The following is a 25,521-nucleotide window of genomic DNA, read 5'->3' as shown; positions in this document are numbered from 1 at the left end:
ATAATAAATATTCAGCTCATTACGCGCTAGTACAATAATCTAATATCAAATCAGCAGCATAGAAAAAAATTACCTTTTTTTTTTTTTTACTTTTTCGAACGTATTTTTACCAAAGCAAGTTATTATTACGATAACTCGCAATCGCATACCCAACTTGGACCGAAAAAACCGCCAAAATACTAACGTTAAAAAGACTCCATGATCTATTTCAATACTCTTGGACATGGCCAAAAGATCATGGGCAGGGCGGAGTTAGGGTACTCTTAAAAATTTTCGATTAAAAAATCACTTCAATTGTTAGTATATCCCAAGTCATTAAAAATACCAATCACAGCACATACGATATTCGTACACGAAAAAAAAAAGAAAAAAGAAAAAATACACGATTTTCGCTTATACAAAACGACATTATTAATTAGGTACCATATTATTATAGCCATTATTTTAACTCGTCGTAGGTAAATTAAAAATCAATTCGAAAAACAAAACGAAAATATAAATTTTCATCGATTATTGGAACATATTTTTTATAAATGCAATTATTAATATAAGACAATTTGGCGTTACATTGCTCATTGTTTGTAGCCTACTCGTGATTTCAACGAGTAGATTTTTTTCAACATTAAAATTCGTCAACGAACAGGCGTGATGGGGAAATTCGTGTAAAATCACTGGAAACAAAACGATAATAAGATGATCGTCAAAACATGGACTCCTCAAACATCGAAAACTCGATGAAAAAAATATATACGGACGGAATTAACTTGTTCGTTCGATAACATTCTAAATCCAATCCACTTTCAACACGTGAACCAAAAAAAAAGTGTTTCTAGGAAATTAATTTTCTCAGTTTTCAGACCAATTTTTCCAATTTCCAGTTTCTTCGAATATCAATCACACAAAATGGAAGAAATTATTTTTTTCAAACCTCATCACAGTCATCACTCATCAGTGATAAGTTTCGCCAATTTCATCCATATCAAAAACCTCCCCAATGATAATCGAAGGCGAAGGATGTTGGGGGGGGGGCTCATTTTGAAATTTCTATGTTTATCGCCCCCAATCGAGCTAACTTGTTTCATTTCAAAAAAAAATTTTCACTTAAAAAAATTGAACTAAATACTCTAATTACCGTAGGATTTTGAGACAAACTGAAGGAATGGGTCTCAAATGTCCTGAAAAATATTTTAAAAATAAACATTTTAGTAATTTAAAGACGTTTTAAAATCACCTTGAACTACTCGACTCAAAAAATCAAAAAATTCACAAAGAGTGAACCTCAGAAAACATTTTTTCGCTCCAGTAGAGGGGATGGCACATTGATCATTTTTTCAAAATTTTCAATTTAATTCCTTCCCCCGGACCAAGTTTGAGTTCAGAGGAAAACCATCACCCAAAAATTTGGATTCGACGTCCTCCAGAAACGTATAATAATTTTGATTCATAGGTAGAATTTTTCAAAAAAGTTAAATTTTATTCCATCTCCAAAGATAAATTTGAGTTTAAAACTAAAAAGTGGCCCAAAAATTTGAATTCAGGGTCCACAGAAACGTGTATTTCGACATAAGAGTAAATTTTTTCAAAAATTTTGAATGTTAGGGATGGGTGGGGGGGGGTTACTTTGAAAGTTTTGATTTTTTAGCCCCTGAAGTTGAATCGATTTTTTCAACGATTTTTTTAGATTAAAAAATTAAAGTAAAAATTCCAATCACATTCGGAGGGCCAAGATCGAGACGAACTGGAGGGCCGGAAGGGGAATGCCGAGGGGGAGGGGGTAAAATGCGCTGAAAATTCTGAAACTTGGTATTACAGTAATTTTTGCACATTTTGACATCGTATAGACTTCTTTGACCCAATTCTGACCTTATAGACTCCATTTTGAAGAAATTTATGAGGAACAAAACTTTTAAAAACAATCGAAATTTGCTAAATTCGAAAATTTATTCGACTAAAAAATTGGAATGGCTAATTTGAAGGTGGTAGGGACTTATGGGACACACGATGATCCGAGAGAAAGGATGAGAGAGGGGAGAAGAAATGTCCCTAAATTTGAAAAATCAGTACCTCTCAATTATGGAAAAATTTGGGGACATTTAAAACTTTTTTCAGCTAATTTCACGTCTTTCATTTCAAAATCAAAGGATTTATTTCAATTCATAAGTCAAAGAATTCGACGAATTTTCGTAAAATTCTATCACGTGACGATTTTGAGCAAAAATAAAAATTTTTGGTCATTTTTTTCATCGTCTTCAGACAGCAAAATAGATTTTCTAGGCCAACTGAGCATCCCAAAGACAAAAATTAATAGAAGAAAAATTGTAGGGTCTGACATTTCCAACCACAAGAGTGGAGTTCAATTATTTCTATAGAGCTTAGATCTTGATACAATTATTTGACTCTGAATATGAAAGTTGAACTCCTGAACCTTTATATCAAATATTTTAATAATTAAGCTCTCCAAGAAATAACCAACTGAACTCTTCTGGTAGGAAATTTCACGTCCATAAATTTCACTCCTGTTCATTTTTTTCATAGAATGTGTAATTGGCACAGAAAATCTAATTTCATAAAAAAAACAAAAAAAAACATGAAAAGATCAAAAACAAAAAAAAATCAACTGAAAATATTTTTTTTGCGCAAAAGTACCAACAAACTCAACCGGAAATTGCGAAAAAATGCCCTTCTCTCATCCCCCCACCCTTCTCAACTTTCCTGCCACATAAATTTTTTAGTTCTTAAAATCGAAACATGCTGGCAGAAGGGAAAAAATAGACACACAATAATTTCATCGTGTAATTATAAACACCCAAAACAAAAAAAAAAAAAGACGATTTTTCAGAAATGCAAAATTTCAATTTTCTCGCCATTTCTCACCCCTTTCCCTACCTTCCCCCTCTTTCACTTCAGCACGTACTAAAACTTGGATAAAATCGAACCCCAAAAACAATCTCTACACTTCGAACTCGCTTCCTATATTCAACTTCATCCAGAAAAAACGGTATTTTTTGTCAGCATCTTTAAATTTAAAAACCACTTCAAAGCGAGGAAAAAAAAATCAATTTTTCCTTTCCACGAATCCGCCAAATCACGCCTTTCAATTTCTCTTCTACGCGGTGAAAATTTACGCGCGTCGAACACAAAGAAATAATGCGTAGAATGGGTAAATACGACGAAAATGATAACGTCGATATAGAAGACTCGACACTCGACGACAGTCAACATCTGTAAATTTTCATAGGCACACGTCATTCACAGACACGAAATTGGGGAGAACACAGAAAAATAGAAAAAAGATATAACCTACACAAGCACACACTAACGATATCAACGTTAAAATAGTAGCAATCTAAATGTATAACGCTAAATCTAGAGAAATATATAATAATATATATAAAAAAAAAATCATCAAAACAAAAACAACGAATTAATCGTTATCAATATCAATGTGTCCTTTACCCTAAATACGATTTGAACTTTAATAAGTGGAACAGGATGAAGGGTACGAAAAAAAAAAACAGGGGAAGGAGACTGGAGACAAAAGATACAAGGGGAGGGGTAAACATATACATGAATAAAAGCTTAACCATATAGTAAAACGACGCGACGCGATTTTGAGCTAACAAAACCTCAATTATTAAAATTTAAATGGTGGTGAACCCAAAGTGACGACTTGACTACCACCAGCGGCAAAAAAAAAAGAAAAAGACGTATTTGCCAAGTTTGATTTAAGGGGGAAAAAAAGGAGAAAAAATGCTTACGTTTCGATAACTCGATAATATGATAAAATGACTGTATATTTACATCGGTGCCTGTTCAATTCTATTCCAAGAATCTGCCAAGACTGATTATTCGGCAACGTCGCCTTTAGATAAGTAGCATCGTAAAACGAAATCCTAGTCGTTGGTGAGCCGATTTTTCTGGCCGATTGTGGGTAGATTTAGGAGATGATTCACACATTCGTGGAACTTTTGACGACGATGCATCTACGTGACGATGACCGGATGAAGAATACGAAGTTTTTGACCATAACTGATACTAGCGTTGAAAGGTGGCTGAGCAACAGCGCTGCCAGTATTTCCGCTTCTATCAAATTTCTCTTTTGTGATATAAAACGAATATTGAAGCGATCCTCTGAAACAATTGGAAAAAAATGTCGATAAATATTTAGAACAAGTTTTCGTCTGCTGATCTGTTTAAGAAACAATACAATGCTTTAGAATTTAAGCCGTTTGGGACCCTCTAGCTATATTTTAGAAATTTTAGATTTTCATTCTTTCAAAAAAAAAAAAAAAAGAGAGAAATATTCTAGTTTCATAGTTTAAAAACCTGAAATATTTTTCAATAAGGGCTTTTCGGAAATTTCTGGCCAAAAAGGGAGACTTTTAAATTTTGGAAAAATGAGACTTTTTGATATTCCTTGCAAAAAAAAAAACGACAATACATTTGCAATACATCTAAAAAGTAAACATTTTTGTGAATTTTTGAAAAACGAAAATTTTCAACAATTTTTGGCAAAAAGCAAGACTTTGACAATTTTAGCAAATAGCAGGTCATGTTGGCAATTATTGACAAACAATATATTTATTCGCCACTTTTTTTCAATTAACTTTTTGGTAAAAAAAAACACAAGGATTTTTAGTCATTTTTGGCTCGGAATATATAAAAGCAAGATTGACAATTTTAGTGAAAATCAGGACTTTTTGGAAATTCGAAAAAGCAAGGCTTTCTCGACATTTTTTGTCATATGAGCAACTTTTGAACAATTTCTGGAAAAAAATGAAACTTTTTGGAATTTTTTGCAAAAATGTTACTCCATAACTTTTGTAGACTTTTGAAATAGCGAAAACTTTTGTCAATTTTTAGCAAAAAAAAACGTGATTTTTGGGTAATTTTTGAGAAAAAAAAAACAGAAATTTTTGTAGACAGCAATTTTGATAAAAGAAGACGAGAATTTATGTCAAAAAGCAAAAATAAATAAATAAATAAATAAATAAATAAATAAATAAAGTTCTTCTGGAGTCTCCAGAAAGATATTCTCAATTTTCTTAATTTTTTCAGTTTGGAATGGTTGAAAATCAACGAATTGAAGGGAATTAGAGAGATGGGAGGCGTTGTTGATGGGATGAAATGAAAAAAATGAATTGATATTCGTATTCCGAGCCTCGAAAACGTATAAATCAATACATTATGTCACTTAATATTCGACTTTTTTTTCACATTTTGACCAAAATGTTGAGGCTCTACCCCCCTCCCCCCTTGGTTTTACGAATTCCATCACAAAATTTTCATCGTCGTAAATTTGTGAAAAAAAGTTTGAATTTTCATCATTTCTAAAAGTCTTTGAGTAATTTTCAATATTTTTTAGCACTTGAAACACTTTTAAAAATTTAATCTTCATTTTATGCAATTTTCATAAAATTTTAGATACTCGATTTCCGCCATTTTTTCAACTTTGACATTTTTTTTTTTTGTAGTTGGAAGGAAAATTTAAATACTTTCTCGTTCCCTTTATGCAACTTTTACAATGTTTCATTCAATTTTCATCACTTTTAAAACAAGTTACATAGATCATTTTCAACATTTTTTTCTTAAATTTTAAGCAGTTTTTCAAATTTACCCCGCACAGTTTTTATGGTGCTTCATCAATTTGGTCTTTTAAAATTTCATCCAATTTTAGCCAATTCATTTTTTTCAAAATGGAATTTCCAGTAGGTAATTTTTTCAATGTTTTTTTTTTCACTTTCCGAAATTTTCATAATGATTCTTTCAATTTTCGCAAGTTTTAATTCAATGTTTGTCAAATTGACAGACTTTAACTAACCTTTTATACTTTTTTTTCAAGTTTCAAGATATTTTTCAGTGTTTTCTTTTATTTTATGAAATTTGTATATTTCATTCAGTTTTAACATGTTTTCATTCGATTGTCGCCATTCTTAACACATTTCACATAATTTTCATCACTTTTTCTACTCTTTAAGCAAATTATCAATTTTTTGTTCCTCACATTAAATTTATTCAGTTTTCATATTTCACCAATTTTTCTCATTTTCAAAATTTTTTTAAATCATTCTTGAAATTATTCATTTTTTTCTAAATTTTACCCAATGTTGCCATTTTAACGAAATTCACAAAATTTTCTGTTTAGATTTTCATTTTTTTTTCTCGTAATTTTTCAATAGTTTTCTTTCACTTTATGTAATTTTCGTAATTTTTCGTTCAATTTTTGAAAATTTTCACTCGATTTTCATCACTTTGAAGTTTGAACACATTTTACACCATTTTCACTATTTTTTCGAACTTTCAGTCACATTTTGAAACTTAATTTTTATTCATAGCTCCATAATTTAGCAAGTTTTTGAAAATTGAGCTTTCAAGAAAAACTCAACTTCGAACTTTTGAAATTTTTGACGAATTTTTTTGAAACTGTTCTCAATTGCCTTGAAACGCTGCAAATGAATTTTCTCGATATTGCAGCAGTCCTGAGTAATTGAACTCTGCAGTTAGAAATTCAACTCCAGAGAAAAAAATTATCTCAATCTCCCTCAAGGTATATTGGAGGGCTCACAATAGCGATTTTTTCTTCCTTAATGTGGGGAACTTACAAACGAGCCCAAAACTGGGCTGATTTGACATGAAATGACGCTCCTACAACTGTCGCCAGAAGCTCGAGAACATCTTGGAATGATCAAATAAAACTAAAAGGTTGAAAAAGTCAGAAAAATCAAGACTTCTATCCCATATATCAGGATTTTGAACATTTCAAATTCAATTACGTTTTCGATTGTAAAAAATTCGAAAAATTTATTCGGGTAGGCAAAAATTTGATGAGTGGGGGGGGGGGATAAAGCTCTTCAAAAATCTGATTTTCGTGAATTGCAAAACTGAACATTAAATAGTTCATTGCCGAAAAGTCAAAATACTGGAGACACATGCAAAATCAGCGGGAGCTTTTTTATGCAAGTCTTTCTGTCCATCAGCCTCTTTTAAAAATGAGACCACCGGATAACTTTTTGAATCAACAACGTACTTTTCAACTTACTCATCTGGGAAAGAAACATCCAATATGGTTGTAGGCAGCAGCGTTCAACAAACAAAAACCTTGGCTAATCCGTCAGCTCCGGAACTGGCGATATACGGTTTCGATGGATGGAAAGCTACGTCGTGAATAGACTCATCGAACTTTTTCCTATGGGCTGTGATTTCTTGAACGCAAGTTTTAGTATCCAGATTCCAAAAACGAATCGAACAATCGTGACCTGAGTGAAAAATAACCCGCGGTGTTATCATAAAACATTCATTCGACACGTTCAGAAAAATAAATATGTGTACAACTACTCAATGACTTACTTCCGGACAGTAAGAATAATCCACTGGGGTCGATAGCTAGACTAGTAACGGCATCGAGATGAGCCACCATCCAGTGGACCATTTTACCGGTAGTGTTATCGTAAAATCTAATATGTCTGTCTTCGTGAGCCGTAATCGTTACAGGTAATGTTGGATGACATATCAGACGATTAACTTGATCGTACGAGGCTCTCTGTGGATTAAAATACACGACCGTTGAAGTAAATCAAACGTTTTTGGAATAGGTTAATCGAGAGAATTAATGTCGAATCTTACTTCAGCTGGTTGCTCTAGCCTGAGTATTGGTTTACATGTTTCGATATCGTAAATTATACAATTTCCAGACGTGTACGAGACCATTATACGGTTCATGTCGTCTCTGATGAAATCAGCCGATGTGGGATTTCCATCGTTGGCTGGAAATATTCATCGAAGTTAAGACTGGTTAGCGATTGAGCATAAAAATAGGTCATTTTTATCGATAAATTACCTTGATCGGGTACGTAGGTCGATAGTAGAGACGATTTTTGTTTCGTAGGTGACCATAATTTAACGGTACCGTCGGCTGAACACGATAAAAGTTGTGATTTCTGCGTGTTTAAAGATAGACCCCAAATAGCATCGGTGTGTCCTTCTAATGTACTATTTAAAACGCCCGGATCTGCAAATCAATAAATTTTTCGATCATATCGAGAGACAAATTCAGCGAAGTGGACCGATCCATGAATGGGAAACCGTACCGTAGGAATCATAAGGATCTATATTAGCCGAAGGAACATTCCAACAATAAATTTGACCGTCTTGGCATCCGCTGTAGCATTCTTCTCCAGTCGAATTGATAGCTACGCACAGAACCGGTGACAGATGTTTTCGAAATGTGTACAATGGTTCTACATCTAACGATGCTGACCTGTGTATTGAAAAAAAATCGTAGTTTTATATTTCACCCTTTATATGTATGAAAAAAAATGTGTTTCAGAAAATTACTTTTTAGACGTGACTATTTTCTGTAAATTCCACAACTTCAACGATCGATCTTCGCTGGCTGTGATCAAAACGGGTTCGGTGGGATGAAATGCTAAGGCTCTGACGCCGTCGAAATGACTCCTTAACGTATACTTGGCGTTCCATGTTTTCCTATATGACTCCTTGTCAGCGGACATCTGTAATTGGTCAAAAGAGTCAAAACCATAGAAACCCAGAGTCATCGAATAATAAGCCGACCAACGCTTACTTCGTAACTATTTTCCACATCGTTATTTACAGTCAACTGTGCCAACTCTCCTAAGGCGAAAGCAGAATCTCCCCCTTCATCTTCATTACTCGCAGCTATACTCATCGACGATACGACTTGAAACATTCCGCTATCTGCAAACATAATCCAATCACGTCATTTTACACACAGGTTTGAAATTAAATTAATTTTTGGCGTCATTTTTCAAAAAAAAACAATATCGTTCGCCATTTCAGGTTTATCTCGGTTTAGTTTTTAGCAGTCATTACTCGGTTGAAATGTATTATTTCGAAGGAGGGTAAAAAAAGATTCAAGTTTTCACAAAGAAAAATATCGACAAAAAAATATTCAACACATTGGCTGGAAAATTGTATTAAAAATAGACTCCAAAGAATAAAACGACATTATTGAAAAACACAACAATGGAAAAAAAATTTCGTTTAAAAAAGTAAGTATCACAAGATTTAAAATTTACATAAAATTGTTCATAAAAAACAACATTCCAACACAATGTAGAAAATAAAACTAGAGGGGAAGATTTTATACAAAAAAAAAAAATTAAATGAAGTTGAATTTGAAAAAAATAAAAATAAAATTCTAATTTTCGTCGTCAGTTTTACACTGTTTTCATAACGATATTCTAATCATAAGAATTTGCTTATAGCTGATCTAAGGCCATTAGTTTAATTTTGTGATCATAATTCTCACAAAACATTTTTAATAATCGACTAGCTTTTTAAAAAAAATTTCAATCCGAAGAGAAAAGGTCAATCAAAAAATATTTTCAAAAATCAACATACTACAAATTTGGCCAACTGATTTACAAAGAAAAAAATACAAGGCATTACTACATGGCCAACAAGCATTTCGCAAGATCGCGTAGTAAAGCATGTAAACGTTAAAAAATTTCGCAACTCAACTACAAACACATTGATCAAGCTAAGAAAAAATTCGGGCGTAAAGATAAAACGATAATAATATAAACAAATCGCTCGAGAATATTAATTTTATAGCGTATAAGAATTTTAAAAATGAATAATGACTGCATAAAAACATATTTATCAAATTAAACTGTAACGAGATAACATTTAGTGGCAAAAATCTAAATAAATTTAATCGAAATCTTAATTAAGTTTTTTAACGTAAGATATCGGCGATTAAAAACCGAATAAAAAAGTAATTCGAGTAGATGTTACTCTTAAGCCACGCCCATTTCCAAATCTACCGAAGAATAAGGTTTTTTTTTGGCGATTGAATTACGTACTTTGAGAACGTATATCGGAAGAGGAAACATCTTCACTTTCGGTCAACAGATGAAGTTCATTCAGCACTTCTTCCGCTTCGGCATCGACATCGTGCATATCATGACGTAGTTCTCTCTGGAAAAATGATAAACGTTCGACATTTAGAATACGATGAAATGAATTCGATCGTTCGATGAAAGAATCGTACCTTTAACGGAGCTCTACAGTGATCAAAAACTAAGGTATCGACTTCTTCGTTATTATCGTCGTCGTCGTCATCTTCTTCCATATCTACATCACCTCCTTCGCGACTAAGAAATTCAAAATTCGCCATGATCGCCGCTTCGGTATCTAAGGCCATAGATTCAGCGACAGTCTGCTGTAAATAGAGAAACGATTTTTAGTACGAACACGAGTAAAAGGGAAACGATACGTGAGATAGAACATAGTATACTTTTTTGGTGTTCCCTCGGCCTTGTGTGGCGCTTAAACGTTTATTTTTCGAAACAGTCGCGTTTCCGTTTACTGTTTGAGATCCAGGCGCCGGAATACATTCTTCTTGCGAATTTGGATTGTTATTATTATTGGTATTATTATTATTTATATTATTCAGACCTAGTAACGTTTTTACTTTATTCGACCTAACATCTATTATTGTATCTGTATAACCTATTTCTTGAAGATACCTATAAGAAGTAAACAAACACGTTCGAATTACAAAGAGTACGACGAAATAGTCGATGATGATTCATTCGCAGATAAACTTACTGTCTAAGCAAAGAACGCCCTTGTTTCCACGTTATGTTACTAACTGATGTAAATGGTGCTTCGGCATCGGCTGTGATTTCGGTAGCAGCTCCTGGTTCGTCGAATATAGGAGCACTCATATCGCCTTGATTTAAATCAGTACCGTATTTCAATTTATGATATTTCGCTCTGCAAAATTACAAACACTCGTGTCAGTGGAAATCGCAACAAAAAAACACTAGACCAATTTGTACGATGAAGTACTACGAAAATCGATCATAATATGTACCTTTCTTGTTTCAACGCGTATTCTAACATTTTTATCCTGCGTACAAGATCATTCTTTAGATTCTCTTGGCCTTTTCGTTCGCCCTGGAGGAAAGCTATTTTCGCCTGAAAATCAAAACAGAATTTGATATTAGCTAACGATCAACGTGATAACCGAACGTATATGAGACAGTTTCGGTGAAACTAAACGAATGACGAGTACGAGAGAATGCTAGATTATCGACTGAATGAAGTATATCGTATAGTATCAAAATTAGTGTACCTCCAGTTCAGCTCTATGCACTTCCCATTGGGATCGTTCCATTTCGAATTTGGCCCATTCATGTTGTATGAAGTGCAGAATTCCGGGGATCGAATACTGAGGTCGTTGATTATTATTTTCATTCTGTTTGTTGACTCCACCAGCCGATCCAATTTGCCCATTTGAACTTTGTGGTGAAGATTCTTCCATTGTCCAATCTCCCCAGTTTTCAACCATTACACAGCCGCCATAACGGCACTGTACAAACGATTAACTAAATAACTGACTCGATACACGTTCACGTTACGAATGAAACATTATCATCGCATTAACTATTAATTAAATTAATTTAACGTACAATATAAAAATATACATGTACTAAAATAACACTTTATTACAAAAGCCTAAGGCTAATCGCAACGGTAGACAAATCTGACAACAAGGGATGCGCTGTTGTACATGACAACATGACATAAAATCGATTTTATTTGCTCAAATCCAATAAAAAAAAGTACAAGTAGGTTGTTTGGTAGGTAGTTTGTTTCGGCGAGTTGTCGTCACGTTTATCATGGCGATTTCGTTATTTAAATTTTAAAATTAATTAATTTTACACTAAATACTTAAAAATAGTGGATGGAAAATTTTGAAGAATGTTTAAAATTATGAAAATTACCCGGATACGTTGACTATTTTTATTTTTTGAAAGGTTATGCGTTGTGTTTTGGAAACGACAAAAAACAAACACTATGTCTATTTTGTTTAAAAACTTCAGTTAAATTTTTTTTGCCAACCCAACAGAAATGAAAATTATGAAATTCAGGTCAATGTACTCGTCGTTCTTCATAATTCCTTTTAAAAACCACAAGTAACAGCAAACTTTTCAATTTCCAATTCATTATAATTCATCGATCAAGCGATCAAGCCACAACAACACAAAACAAACGAATGACAATCAAATTTTGTTTTTCTGGTTTTTGTATCCCATCTTCTATGCGATAGTTAGAGAAGATATTCGTGGCTGTTTTGCCACTATCTATTATAATTTTTCCCAAAAGAATTGGCAAAAACTTTTGAAAACCACTTCAAAAAGTTGGTTATCATTCATGTTTTATTTTCGAGTAAAAATTTTGATTTGCAGTGTTAATTTTGAAGGAATTCGTGATACAAAACAGAATACATAATTGTGAAAAAAATTCGTTAACATCAACGATGTTATCGCTAAATGGATACGTAACATGAAATTGACAGAATGCTCGATTGCAGGTATTTCACAATATTTCAACAGTAATTTTTCTCAATTAATTATTGTCAAAGTTTACAGCTGTAAAACTTATATTACAGAAAAGTTCATTAGTGCAATGATGAAACAACCTTAGTTATACCTGATGCAACGCATTTTAATGTTGTTTTTAACTTACATCGGTGAAAATTGTTCAATGTTCATTTTCAGGCTTTATTTTCGCTTCAATATGCATAAAGAGTATTACTTCAATTAGCTGTCCCTACAATAGTGATACTGAAACTGCAAGTTGCCAGGGTAAAGGACTGAATAAGGTCCCGACAGATTTACCTCGTTCTACAAAAGTAAGTAAAAATTCGTCACTGTGTGATCTAAACCTATGATATGAATTAAAATCTACCAAGCATAGATGAACACTGAACGAAAATGTCATAGAGAAATAAAGACACGTTGAAATCATCAAATTCTGCAATATTTGTATTCATCAAAAAAAGTGTTGAAATTTCAGTAAAATTTGCAACAAAAAAAAGCATGAAAAAAGTTCCAAAAACCTGTAGCTAACATGATATGAAAACACCTCAAAAAAAAGCAATAAAATAATAGAAAAATACCAAAAAAATATATATAGGTAATAAAATTTTATTAAATAATGTATAAAGACACTCAAAAAAAAAACATAGGTATAAAAATCACCGAAAGTTATTTTTAAATACCGCGTGTATTTTCTATTGATTGAATATTTTATGGAGGTTTTGGAAAAAAAAAATCATAAATCATCATAGGCTCATCCAAAAATAATGATTTTAGACTTTTTGAAAAACCAAAAGTTCGAAGAATTCAAAACTTGAGGTACATTGAAGAAAAACCGAAGCTATCAACTCTTTTTGGGGCATTGAAAGGGGGTTGGGTCATTCCACGTCAATTGGACCAAGAAGTGGTGGGAGGGTTCGGCGATTTTTTTTGAAATTTTTTCTTGTGGGAAGACCTTCCGAAGGGATGGCCAATGGCGCAAATCGCAGCCCTCTGGCCCATTTTTAAAGGCAGCCAGGGCGTGTCAAAATTTTCAGTGAACCTAAAATATTATCCATTTCAGCAGTGGGTTACTCGATAACCGCGATACCTACCAAAATGGAACTTTCCCCCATAGTTAGGGGTTTTGAAAGGTTTTTTGGTGATATCATAAAAATCAGTGTTGCCACTTTTTTTCGTACAAGAAATTAGCTCGAAAAGTTTCAAAACGTAGTTTTCATATCGTTCCGACTCTCAAAAATTCTGAAAAAAATATATTGTGGACAACTTTTCATGCTGAACAACATATTAAAAAATTGAGATGGTAACATGTTGCAAAGTCGATTTTAAAAAATTCGAAGTTTGCGAAAAAATGCGATTTTTTGATTTAAAACATGAAAAGAAGTTTTGATTGGTGAAGTTGACCCATTTGACCCCTATTTTCACGTATCTGTTGAAAAAGTTGAAAAAAACTTTTCACTCAATGAAACGAACTCCTCACAAAAAAATCAAAATTCGAAAAAATTCAATTTTCGATTTCAAACATCAAAAAAAGTTCAAATTTATTCAGTTGTCTTATTTTGACCTCTTTCTGACGTATTTCATGAAAAAGTTGTTAAAAATTACACTCACAACAAAAAAATAAAAATTCGTTCATTTTTTGAATCTTTTCGAATTTTTATTTTTTTGTGATGAGTTCATTTCATCGGATAAAAGCGTTTTTTCAACTTTTTCAACAGATACGTGAAAATAGGGGTCAAATGGGTCAACTTCACCAATCAAAACTTCTTTTCATGTTTTAAATCAAAAAATCGCATTTTTTCGCAAACTTCGAATTTTTTAAAATCGACTTTGCAACATGTTACCATCTCAATTTTTTAATATGTTGTTCAGCATGAAAAGTTGTCCACAATATATTTTTTTCAGAATTTTTGAGAGTCGGAACGATATGAAAACTACGTTTTGAAACTTTTCGAGCTAATTTCTTGTACGAAAAAAAGTGGCAACACTGATTTTTATGATATCACCAAAAAGCCTTTCAAAACCCCTAACTATGGGGGAAAGTTCCATTTTGGTAGGTATCGCGGTTATCGAGTAACCCACTGCTGAAATGGATGATATTTTAGGTTCATTGAAAATTTTGACACCCCCTGGCTGCCTTTAAAAATGGGCTAGAGGGCTGCGATTTGGGCCATTGGCCATCCCTTCGGAAGGTCTTTCCACAGGAAAAATTTCAAAAAAATCACCGAACCCCCTACCACTTCTTGGTCCAATTGACGTGGAATGACCCGGTTGGAAAAAATGGAAATTCTGGTCAAAACTTTCGGGGTGAATAGCAGGTTTTTGAGAACATGCATATTTTTGTTTTTTTACAGATTACAAATCTCCACTCTCTCCCCTGTCTAACAATGCCTCACACTTTATGTTCCGGGGCATTTGAAGCTCCAAAATATTAATTTTGGAAAATTCAGTAGGTGGGCGGTAGCAGGTCAATAATTTTGGAATATTTCCCTTTGGTTCTTATTTTTATGGTAATCTTCATCGCTATGAAACTTGACTCAAAACTAATTTCACAGTTTGGAAGGGCATTCAAAGCTAATTCAAAAACGTTCATAAAATTTTTCAAAAGTCCAAAGTTGAACTTTCAATGAAAGTTCAAATTTCAAAATTGCGTCATAAGTGCGAGCTATGATTCAAAATTACGCAAAGAAACACCATAGATATCACTTTTCATGCTGTTTCAGAATATATTGTTTTCAAAATGGGCACATTCAATTGGGGGAAAATTACCCCCCCTCAAATTTGGGTCCAAAATTTAAAAAAAAAGTATGAGCGTGTAGTATATCAACTGTTATGTTTTCGGAGGTGCTAAACACGAATATGACCTTGGTTTTTCGATTGCGCTTCATCTGAAGCCCCCCGCACCCCCTCCCTCTGAAAGGGTCAAATTAAAAAAAAAAATAGTTTGTGTAATGCGATACATGAAATAGCATGTTTTTGGAGGTGCCGAAGACGAATATGACCTTGGTTTTTCGATTGCGCTTCACCTGAAGCCCACAGCACCCCCCCCCCCCTTCGAAAGGGTCGAATTCCAAAAAAATGGTTTGGGTAACGCGATATATGAAATGACACGTTTTTGGAGGTGCTGAACACGAATATGACATTTGTTTTTAGATTGGACGTCATCTAAAGCCTCCAGTGTCCCATTTTATTTTTATTCAAAATTTGACTCAAGAGGTGGGGAGCATGGGACCTAAAATGAGTCCCAATCAAAAAACGAATGTCATATTCGTGTTCAGCACCTCCAAAAACGTACTATTTCATCTATCGCGTTACACAACCCATTTTTTTCGGAATTTGATCCTTTCAAGGGGAGGGGGGTGCTGGGGGCTTCAAATGAAGTGCAATCGAAAAACCAAGGTCATATTTGTGTTCAATACCTCTGAAAACATAACAGTTGATATACTACACGCTCATACTTTTTTTGAATTTTGGATCCAAATTTGAGGGGGGCCATTCCCCCCTCATTCAAAAAAAAATTAAAAAATTAATATGAATTCAGCAGTTAAGTTCAGCTATTTTTAACATGATTCCCATAATTTGATGAAATATAAATGATCTTTTCAAAAAAAACACGTCAATTTTTTTTTTACAAGATCGCCAGACCCCTGGGGGGGGGGTGCTACCAAAATCAAATTTTGTAAAAATGAAAAAAAAATCGAGTGACATGTCAAAATGTAGGTTTTTTGGGCTGAGAAACGCGAATCTGAGGTCCTTTTTCCCCTCAAACCCTTTGGGGAGGTGCTATCAAAATCAAATTTTGTAAAAATGAAAAAAAAATCGAGTGACATGTCAAAATGTAGGTTTTTTGGATCGGGAATAACACTAATCTGAAGTCCCTTTTTTTACTCAGCTCCTATGGGGAGGTGCTACTGAAATTCAATTTTGAAAAAATCACAAAAATTCGAGTAGTGTGTCAAAATCCAGGTTTTTTTGGTTGTGGGGTTTTATTTGTCAGTTTTTCAATCATTCGATCCGATATCGTCGGTTATTTTATATCATAACTAGAAAAATCGCGCCTAGTCGCAAAGTAACTAACCACACCCAAATTCTACACACTCAAACACACATTTTCACGCAATCACAATTTTAAAGCGAGTTGAATAAAAGAACGTATGCCTTATTCACTTACAATTAATTCGCGTTAATGTAGTCTCGTTTGAGACAAGATATTTCAAGAACGGTAGCACCTGCCCAACGGCCCCCGAGGGGTCTGAGAAAAAAAAGGACCTCAGATTCGTGTTTCTCGACCCAAAAAACCTACATTTTAACATGTCACTCGATTTTTTTTCATTTTTACAAAATTTGATTTTGGTAGCACCCCCCCCCAGGGCCTGACGTTTCTGTAAAAAAAAATAGACGTGTTTTTTTTTTTGAAAAGATCATTTAGATTTTATCAAATTATGAGAATCATGTTAAAAATAGCTGAAATTAACTGCTGAATTAATTTCAAATTTTTTCCCCCAATTTTTTTCATTTTTTTTTTAATTCACGTTTTTTGACATGAAAGTTGATTTTCCCGGCGAACAATGCATCTTAGAGAAAAATGACAATAGAGAAAATTGTGATAAAATTTCCTATCAGATCAATGTCATTAGTTTTTCTTTAGGAGGCTTAGTTCTTGAATTATATGTGATTTTTGATGGCGTAAACTGACTTTTGGGCACCCCTATTAAAGAAGGGGTTATAAAATCATAATTTTTGAAATGTGCCCTTCTGAGGTATTTTGCTGTAAAGGCTGTTTCCCTCAAATCCTCCTCTGGATGAATACAAGTAAGCACCCAATTGAAAATCGAATGTTTTTTTTCCAGAAATTGGATATATCTGGGAATCCATTAAATTTAACTGCAGAATCATTTGAAAACCTGACGTCGTTAACGACATTAATAATGCAACGCATAGATTTTAGAGCAAAGTTCGCAGACGCAGGTGCGTTACTTCCACTGGAAAAATTGGAATACGTCGATTTAACCGGTTCAAAATTCGACCAAGATTTTAATTTTATATGGCCGAAAACAAACGCAGTAGAAACATTGATCATAGATCAAACTTCGTTCGATTCGCTAAATCTCCAGGAATTGAATAACTTGAAGAAACTAAGTGCGAAAAATTGTTCTATGGAATTTTTTCCGGGATGCTCTATGTACGCACCTTTAAAATGTGTAGATCTTACAGATAACCCACTGAGTAGATTAACTGTTCTCCGAATATCGTACTATTGCCTGCTTGAGAAACTGTTCGTGAAATATCCGGCGACCGGCAGCGACTTGAAAAGTCAACAACGCCGGTGCCAATGCTTAGCTTTAGAACAATGGGCTGATAGGTATAATTTGGAAGGTGGTTTGAAGAAATTAGACTGTTACAAAGATGGTAGGTATTTATTTGGATTTAAAATATATTTTTTTGTTAATACCTAGGTACCTACTGTACCTATTATGTTTAATTTCAACTTTACTGGTCGATTTTCTGTTTCAGGAGCTGATTGTAACATCGATTTTACCGCCGAAATAAAGAATATGGACGAATGTACCAAACGGGTTAATAAGATAACCCCATGGAAAGAGATGTTTCTAGGGGCTCTTCTCGCATTAGCGGTTTTTTTACTGCTGTATGTTATCTATCGTAAATGTATCGCTCGTACGTGCTCTCTCACGTATTTTCTCTTATAGATAGTGTCAAGTGTATGAAAAATTTTCAGTGGATAATTTATCGTTGGCTAATTAGAGTAAAATTTTTCAGCATTTCTACCCTCTGAAGAGAATAAACCGTCCACTACACCTAGACCACGTAGACCTACGCCAAAATTACCCAAACCTTGGCCATCGTTGCGTCTTCGATTTTTTCAAACACCTCCACCCGAGCTGCCTGGCGAAGAAGAGGAAGAAGAGGAGGAAGAGGAAGAAGATTAAAAATGTGTTTCGATGATATTTTTGTTGACAGTTCTTTCGAGGATATGTCAAACTTGGAAAACGAAAATAAATCGTGAGTCGATGAGCTGCTTGTGAAAGTTGAGAATTTTGCGCAGTCTTCCATACCTATACTCACTGCAGTTCGTTTAGCAGCTTTCTGTGGATGAATGAGATTTTCATTTCGAACAGTTGTTATGATGAAATGAGAATTTTCACGATTTAAAAAAATATATAACAAATTTTGAGACTTATACTGAATTTGTATGAAATGTACTGTAATGTACTGGCTTCAGATACTGCATTTTAGATTTTTCATACCTATCTTTTTAATATTGCGTTAGAACTGATTACAGTAGGTAGATATATGAAACAATGAAACTTTCTGTAGGTATTACCAGATTAATTTATGTATACCTAAATTAAATACAAAAAATTGGCTTTTGAAGAAAATAAAATGATTTTTTTTTAATGAGCTCGCAGCATAACGTGGAAGCGATTTTGATCAAAATGAGATAGGTAGGTACATACTTACTTTTACTTATTACCTGTGAACTGAGGTCTTCTTGAGACGAATTGTCCGCTTAGATTAATGTAATAAATACGCTTCTGGAACTACGGCTTCAATCTTATATGCAATTTTTTATTCGCCTGTTGCTTAGACAATGATGATTATGTATTTTTGACTTGGTGCCATACACAAGTGCCTTTCAAAAAGTATTAATTACTTACCTAGAGCTAGACCTACCTACTCGCTGATGACTTCAAAGTATACAAAAACACATGATAAAATAAAATCTGAAATGAAATAGAATTTCCAGGTTTTTAGTTGAGATAAAATTTTGCTTCATTTTTATTATTTTTGCATACCGACCTGATAGGTAGGTACCTATAATGTTTGGCAAAAGTGCCACCAAATCGCTTAAATTCAAATTTTAAAGTTAGGAAGGTATCTGTTTTCTCATTTTTTTATTAATTTAATATTTAGTGTATGAGGCTGCGGCTGTGAACAAGGCATAATGGTTCCTTGTCATCTTGATTCCAAGTCTTCAAAATTGGTACATCTTTTCTTGTATTTCTATATGATTTTACTCTATCCCTTGGAAACAAATTTGACTTTGAATTTCTCACAAGGAAACCTCTTGAGGTGTCTGCCTCCGATTTGAACGGGACCGCGATTTTTGGAAAGAGTATGTTCTAAAACTCCCAAATCTAAATTTTCAGCAGCCCAAGTTCGTTTTTCGATTTTTGGCGAATTTTTGAAAATCCAAAATTGACTATTTTGGTGATTTATGCTTTTTTAAAAAGAGTACGTACTTGATCAGTAAAAAAGTTCAAAATAAGTCCTAAAACTGATATTAACCCACCAAATCCAAATTTCGCGATTTCCAGCCATTCTGGAGCCTCCAGCGCTATTTTCCAATTTCTCCAGAATTTTGAATTTGCTCCAGAAGGCGTGAATATGAAGTTGGCGTTGCTAAAAATCGAGTTGTGTGTTATACTCGATCTGTTTAACGAGTTTATCCACATTTGAGCCGATTCTGGAGCGGACACCTCAAGAGCGGTTTTTTGACCAACTTTTTTCATAATAAGAAATCCAAAAAATAAATATCAAAATTTTACCGTTTGCGAGGAAATTTTTGAAATTTGCGCGAATCGCTGTATTTCGAACACAACAAACCCCCTGAGGCAGAGTTCCGCCATTTCCAGCCATTCTGGAGCATCCAGTGCGATTTTTCAATTCCTCCAGAATTTTCAATTTGCTCCAGAAGGCGTGAATATGAAGTTGGGTAGCTAAAAATCGAGTTGTGTGTTATACTCGACCTGTTTAACGAATTTCTCCACATTTGAGCCGATTCTGGAGCGGACACCTCAAGAGTGGGTTTTTGACCAGCTTTTTTTTCAAAATAAAAATATTCAAAAATCAAAAATTTCTTGTTTGCGAGAACATTTTTGAAATTTCTGCGAATCGCAGTATTTCGTCATGAACTAACCCCTCGAGGGCGAATTTCGCCATTTCCAGCTATTCTGGAGGCTCCAGCGCGATTTTTCAATTTCTCCAGAATTTTGAATTTGCTCCAGAAGGCGTGAAAATGAAGTTGGGCAGCTAAAAATCGAGTTGTGTGTTATACTCGACCTGCTCAACGAATTTATCCACATTTAAGCTGATTCTGGAGCGGGCACCTCAAGAGTGGTTTTTTGACCAGTTTTTTTCATACTAGATAAAAATATCCAAAAATTAAAGGGAGGCCCAAGAAAGGCTGGAAATGCCGAAATTCGCTCTCGTGTGGTTAATTAATAACGAAATACAGTGATTCGCGCAAATTTCAAAAATTTTCTCACAAACGAGGAATTCTTAGTTTTTGCATATTTTTATTTTGAAAAAAAGCTGGCCAAAAAACCACTCTTGAGGTGTCCGCTCCAGAATCGGCTCAAATGTGAATAAATTCGTTAAACAGGTCAAGTATAACACACAACTCGATTTTTAGCTGCCCAACTCCATATTCACGTCTTCTGGAGCAAATTGAAAATTCTGGAGGAATTGAAAAATCGCACTGGAGGCTCCAGAATGGCTGGAAATGGCGGAACTCGGCCTCAGGGGGTTTGTTGTGTTCAAAATACAGCGATTCGCGCAAATTTCAAAAATTTCCTCGCAAACGGTAAAATTTTGATTTTTTTGGATTTCTTATTATGAAAAAAGCTGGTCAAAAAACCACTCTTCAGGTGTCCGCTCCAGAATCGGCTCAAGTGTGGATAAATTCGTTAAACAGGTCGAGTATAACACACAACTCGATTTTTAGCTACCCAACTTCATATTCACGCCTTCTGGAGCAAATTCAAAATTCTGGAGAAATTGGAAAATAGCGCTGGAGGCTCCAGAATGGCTGGAAATAGCGAAATTTGGAGTTGGGGGGTTAATATCAGTTTTAGGACTTATTTTGAACATTTTTACTGATCAAGTACGTACTCTATTTTTTAAAAAACATAAATCACCAAAATAGTCAATTTTGGATGTTCAAAAATTCGCCAAAAATCGAAAAACGAACTTGGGCTGCTGAAAATTTAGATTTGGGAGTTTTAGAACATGCTCTTTCCAAAAATCGCGGTCCCGTTCAAATCGGAGGCGGAAACCTCAAAATGTTCCCTTGTCAGTATTTTATGGACAGATGGAAAATCGTACCTTCCTATGGATCACAACCCCTCCATAAAAATTCGAATTCATGAAAATGCAGCATCACAATCGCAGGAAAAATTCATATTGATGGGGAAAATTTCGAGCATGATTTTAGTTTGCACTCAAGCTTTGTTAGATCCATCTGTACACATTTTTAACAAATTGTTGTTTCACTTAGAAGACAGTCAACGCTGTTGAGATGTTGACTCATTAAAAGATGAATCTGCCAACTTTGCTAAATTCACCTGCTCTGTGTTGTGAATATCGTGATACCTTATACCTAGTTGAAATAAGAAGGTACCTACAAAGTTCCATAAGATTGATGATTTATTGAACACATTTGATATTACATTACAATGTACCTATTTAAAGTATTTACACAGTGTTACCTGTTATCATACTTATACTATGATACCCCCCCAAAAAAAAATCATTTAAAATTACAACAGATGATTACATATACAATTTAAGAAAAAAGATAAGTAAGTAGGTACATATAAAAAAATATCAATTTGTCATATACATACAAGCTCATAACTTGGCCTGATAGGTATAAGCGAGGTATAAGTAGGCAACTTGCTCTCTATGTTCTACCAATATCTCTAAAAATATCCGCTTAAACATTAAGGTACAGTAACAACACCAAATATTTATAAGTATGAGGTTACAATACAGGGGTTAGCTGGAATACCAACCTAGACAGTGTAAAAACTATGTTAACATGAGTAAACTTTTCACCCATGGTCATTTTTTACTTATACTTACCGCAATTCTTCCTCAAACTGCATTTAAAAATTAAGTTTATTAGATTTTTTCATAAGAGAAACATTTAGCTTAATTTAGGTATTCCTAATAATTTTGTCTACATAAACATGTAGACTATGTTTTCTTTGTTTTGTTAATGGCGAATATTCAACCCTATAATATGTTTATTACTCTCATTTTTCATTGATTTTTCATATGTGATCTGTCACGAGAAAACCAGGATTAGTGTCCAAAAAATCGATTTGTTTTTTTTTATGGATATTGGTAGTACTCAGTGTGCAGAATCCGCCTGTGGTGGTTAAAACGTTCGCGAACGATTCTTTTGACCCTAAATTCAAGGTTGAAAAAATAGAGCAACTACAAAAAAGTTTGAAAAAATTTTTTTTGTGATTTTCTTGAAAAGTATGTTCTGGGGAGTCAATATGCAAATTTTTGGGGCAATCAGCCCACATTTGGAGGATTAGTGCCATTTTATTGAAATTTGAATGAGGCTTAAGCTGGAAAAATCAACTCTTTTCACCTTGAACAAAATTTTTGAAAAAATTTAAAAACTCAATAAATAACTTTATTTTATTGTAAGGGGACAATATGCCTTCACTGGCTAGACAGGGATATTCATCGTATCTCTCTCAGTGGGATTATAAATCTTTCATCTAAAGGAAGTACTGGAGAATCCAATCAATAGTTCGATTCTACAGTACTTTACGTAGATGAAAGCATATACTCGATGCACTTAGGTAAGGTGTTAAGTACGTGGGAACCACCCAAGAGGTGTTTTCACATCGTTCCATTAAGGGCAGATGTGAAAAGCTCACAAGTTCGTAAAGCTCAATTCCTTCTCGACTCGAGGCTAGAAGCCAAGTTGAGATGGAATTGATCTTCACTTGTCGATTCGCGCTTCGTCTGGTAGGTCTGACCGCGGAAAAGTAATAAGGCCACTCACTCCTACGTAAGAGTTGTGCTTGAGTCCCAGGTCCTCTGCCTTAACGTTCGTGTTTAAGGGAGAGTATTCGCGTTTAAACTTAAGTCCTAAATTCGCTACCCAACGCGGGCAATTTGATAGTTACACGTAGGTGGGTAAAAGCGATCCTACTTACGCCACTATTTGGTGGAATATATATTGGTTATACGCGTAGAGTTTTATATGTTTTAGACTTAAGTTTCGTGTTGTAATTTTATTCCAAAATTATAATACACTTTTCGTGTTTATCGTGTGTTCTTATTTCGCGTGCGGTTCGAATTAATACAAGGTAAACTCGACTAAATCTGTTTAAATTTATACATATTGGTGTTGTAAAAGCTGAGCTAGCAGCGGGTAAGTACTATTTTAAAAGGTGATATATTACATCTCTTAGGGAGTTAGATTCATCCTGACCTACTAGGGAAATATTCTTATCCTCCCAACGTACGCAACGCCTCTACGTATCTATTTAACATTGGCGCCCAAACGTTCCTTTCTGTGAAAAGATTTACGACATTGACTGCTTGTTTAAAGTGACAGTTTACTCAAAACGTCATAGTAAACCTTTCCTGAAGGGTAGCACGTACTTTGCGAGACGTAATTCTATGCTAAAGGCTCGTAGGCCAAACATTTAGCAAAGAATCGTAACTTTATTATTTAAAATAAAGGTACTTCGAAATTTTCAATAAAATTCGAAAATCCAAAAGTCTGATAATTTAAGAGTTTGAAGATTTGTTGGACTCGAAGAAATTTCGAAAACCCAATTAATTTCTGTGTATTTGAACTGAAAAGTACAAATATTCACGAAAATAATTATTCCAATACTCAGTGTATTTTTTATAAAGTGCTTTGTTAACGTTTTTTGCTACTCGTTTTTTCTACCTACTCAAGGCTCTACTTAAAGTGAGTAACTTCAGATCAACATTTAGTTGAACTGAAAGGTAGAAAAGTTCCTCGAGAATCGAAAAGTGCGGACGACCTAGCAGAATCGATAATATTCACATAGAAAATACTCACGAGCATCCAGTTTTTCTTCTCAAAATAGCTCATTGTGAAGAAAAATTGTGACTAAATTAATCTAGTCATAAAAATCTATTGTGTAATTGAACTAACTGGGTACAATTATTCAATAAATTTATCCTCTCCTCTCTATCTAGTGGAAATTTTTTCGGAAAAATCTACCAGATAGCTTCCTATCAAAATTATTTCTTTCCTGTGCTTTTTACCTACGTCAAAATAGGTAACCTCCACCCTTTTTGTCAAAACGTAATTTTATACACTGTTATTTTTGTTTTAATTTGTTATTTGATTCGTAATCTATTTGATTACTTAATCTCAATTCAAAATTTCTAAAAGAAATTTGTAAAATTTTCTAAATTTCTAAAAGGGATTTAAAATTTTGAGTGTGCTGTATCGTGGACATTTTTCTGTGTTTCATTAAAATTAAAATTTGAAAAATAGGTTATTGTTAAAATATAGTTACGTATTCACATTAACCGCCACGCGCCCCTACCGCCACCCAGAATCGTGTAGTTTTTGTCAAACTACCTGCGACGTTGTATACAACAAACCACCCTCTCGAACAAGGGTGAAACGAACGTGTTTCTTAAGTGCTTGTTGACAGTCGCGAAGTACCCTGCAGAGTTGATAGACTAATTGATTCTTGAAAAACCTTAAAGGTTAATAAATCACTACAAAGATAGCACACGAAGTCTGCTCATTAATTTTTATATTTATTTAAATACAGACACGAGTCTGGAAACCTTTTTCTCACCCTTACGTGTAGTTATATGAATCAGGACGGTCCTGCTTTTAATACGAGAAGAAAAAAGGGAGAAAAGAAGGCGAGTAACATTCTGGAATCTAAGAGTTTAACACCTACGAAGATTTTAATCTCGAATAAAATCGAAAAAAAGTACAGAAAGTACTCCAGAACAAGGAAAAATGTCAGACATTGAAGATTATATGCCACACATTTCTCACGAGTCATTTTTTGAAAGCCAGGTTAGTGATAATCAAAATGCAAGTACTTGTCAAATGGCTACTCAAGAAGTATTTGACAAAGAAAATGATCCACTAAACTTAAGTTTTGAAAAGATAATAGAAGAAGAACCTGAAAGGCTTCAACGACCTTTTCAACCTGGTGAATATAAGGAAGCATTAGATGATAAGACTTATGAATGTTTTTATAAAACTTGGGAATGGCAGGATGATATGCAGAAGGAAATAAAATTAAATTATGAACTTCAAGATAAACGCATCTTAAGAAATGCAAGATTAGCAGGAGAGGCTAAAAGCCAAGCT

General features: G+C 34.0%; 1 protein-coding gene across 3 annotated transcripts; it reads right to left on the bottom strand.

Moving 5' to 3' along the window:
* Positions 1 to 16: 16 nt before the first annotated feature.
* On the bottom strand, positions 17 to 11,532 carry Cka (Connector of kinase to AP-1). 3 transcript variants are annotated; one of them, XR_010559524.1, is made up of 14 exons: positions 11,123 to 11,531; positions 10,862 to 10,965; positions 10,594 to 10,761; positions 10,280 to 10,511; positions 10,034 to 10,204; positions 9,846 to 9,960; positions 8,582 to 8,715; positions 8,335 to 8,510; positions 8,088 to 8,257; positions 7,838 to 8,008; positions 7,624 to 7,763; positions 7,348 to 7,540; positions 7,028 to 7,256; positions 17 to 4,131 (listed from the first exon to the last, which is right to left on the bottom strand). XR_010559524.1 is itself a non-coding variant. In XM_065369749.1 (14 exons), the coding sequence occupies exons 1-13, from the start codon at positions 11,336 to 11,338 to the stop codon at positions 7,084 to 7,086; spliced, it is 2,160 nt and encodes a 719-aa protein (XP_065225821.1). In that variant the 5' UTR covers positions 11,339 to 11,532; the 3' UTR covers positions 17 to 4,131; positions 7,040 to 7,083. The 3 variants fall into 3 exon arrangements, 2 of the variants coding, with proteins under 2 accessions (XP_065225821.1, XP_065225820.1); XM_065369749.1 differs by having other exon boundaries at positions 7,040 to 7,256; positions 10,034 to 10,201; positions 11,123 to 11,532; XM_065369748.1 differs by having other exon boundaries at positions 7,040 to 7,256.
* Between the last annotated feature and the right edge of the window lie 13,989 nt (positions 11,533 to 25,521).

The sequence above is a fragment of the Planococcus citri genome, chromosome 5 (genome assembly GCF_950023065.1).
Source record: "Planococcus citri chromosome 5, ihPlaCitr1.1, whole genome shotgun sequence".
In the NCBI taxonomy this organism is placed as follows: domain Eukaryota; kingdom Metazoa; phylum Arthropoda; class Insecta; order Hemiptera; family Pseudococcidae; genus Planococcus; species Planococcus citri.
This window is presented reverse-complemented; position numbering and strand designations above follow the sequence as displayed.

Excerpts from the sequence above, each read along its gene's own strand:
- Cka (XM_065369748.1), bottom strand. The coding sequence starts at position 11,338 with ATGGTTGAAAACTGGGGAGATTGGACAATGGAAGAATCTTCACCACAA. Across the intron at positions 10,205-10,279 it reads GCCGAGGGAACACCAAAAAA|CAGACTGTCGCTGAATCTAT; the intron begins GTATACTATGTT and ends CTCTATTTACAG. Across the intron at positions 7,541-7,623 it reads GGCTAGAGCAACCAGCTGAA|AGAGCCTCGTACGATCAAGT; the intron begins GTAAGATTCGAC and ends TTTAATCCACAG.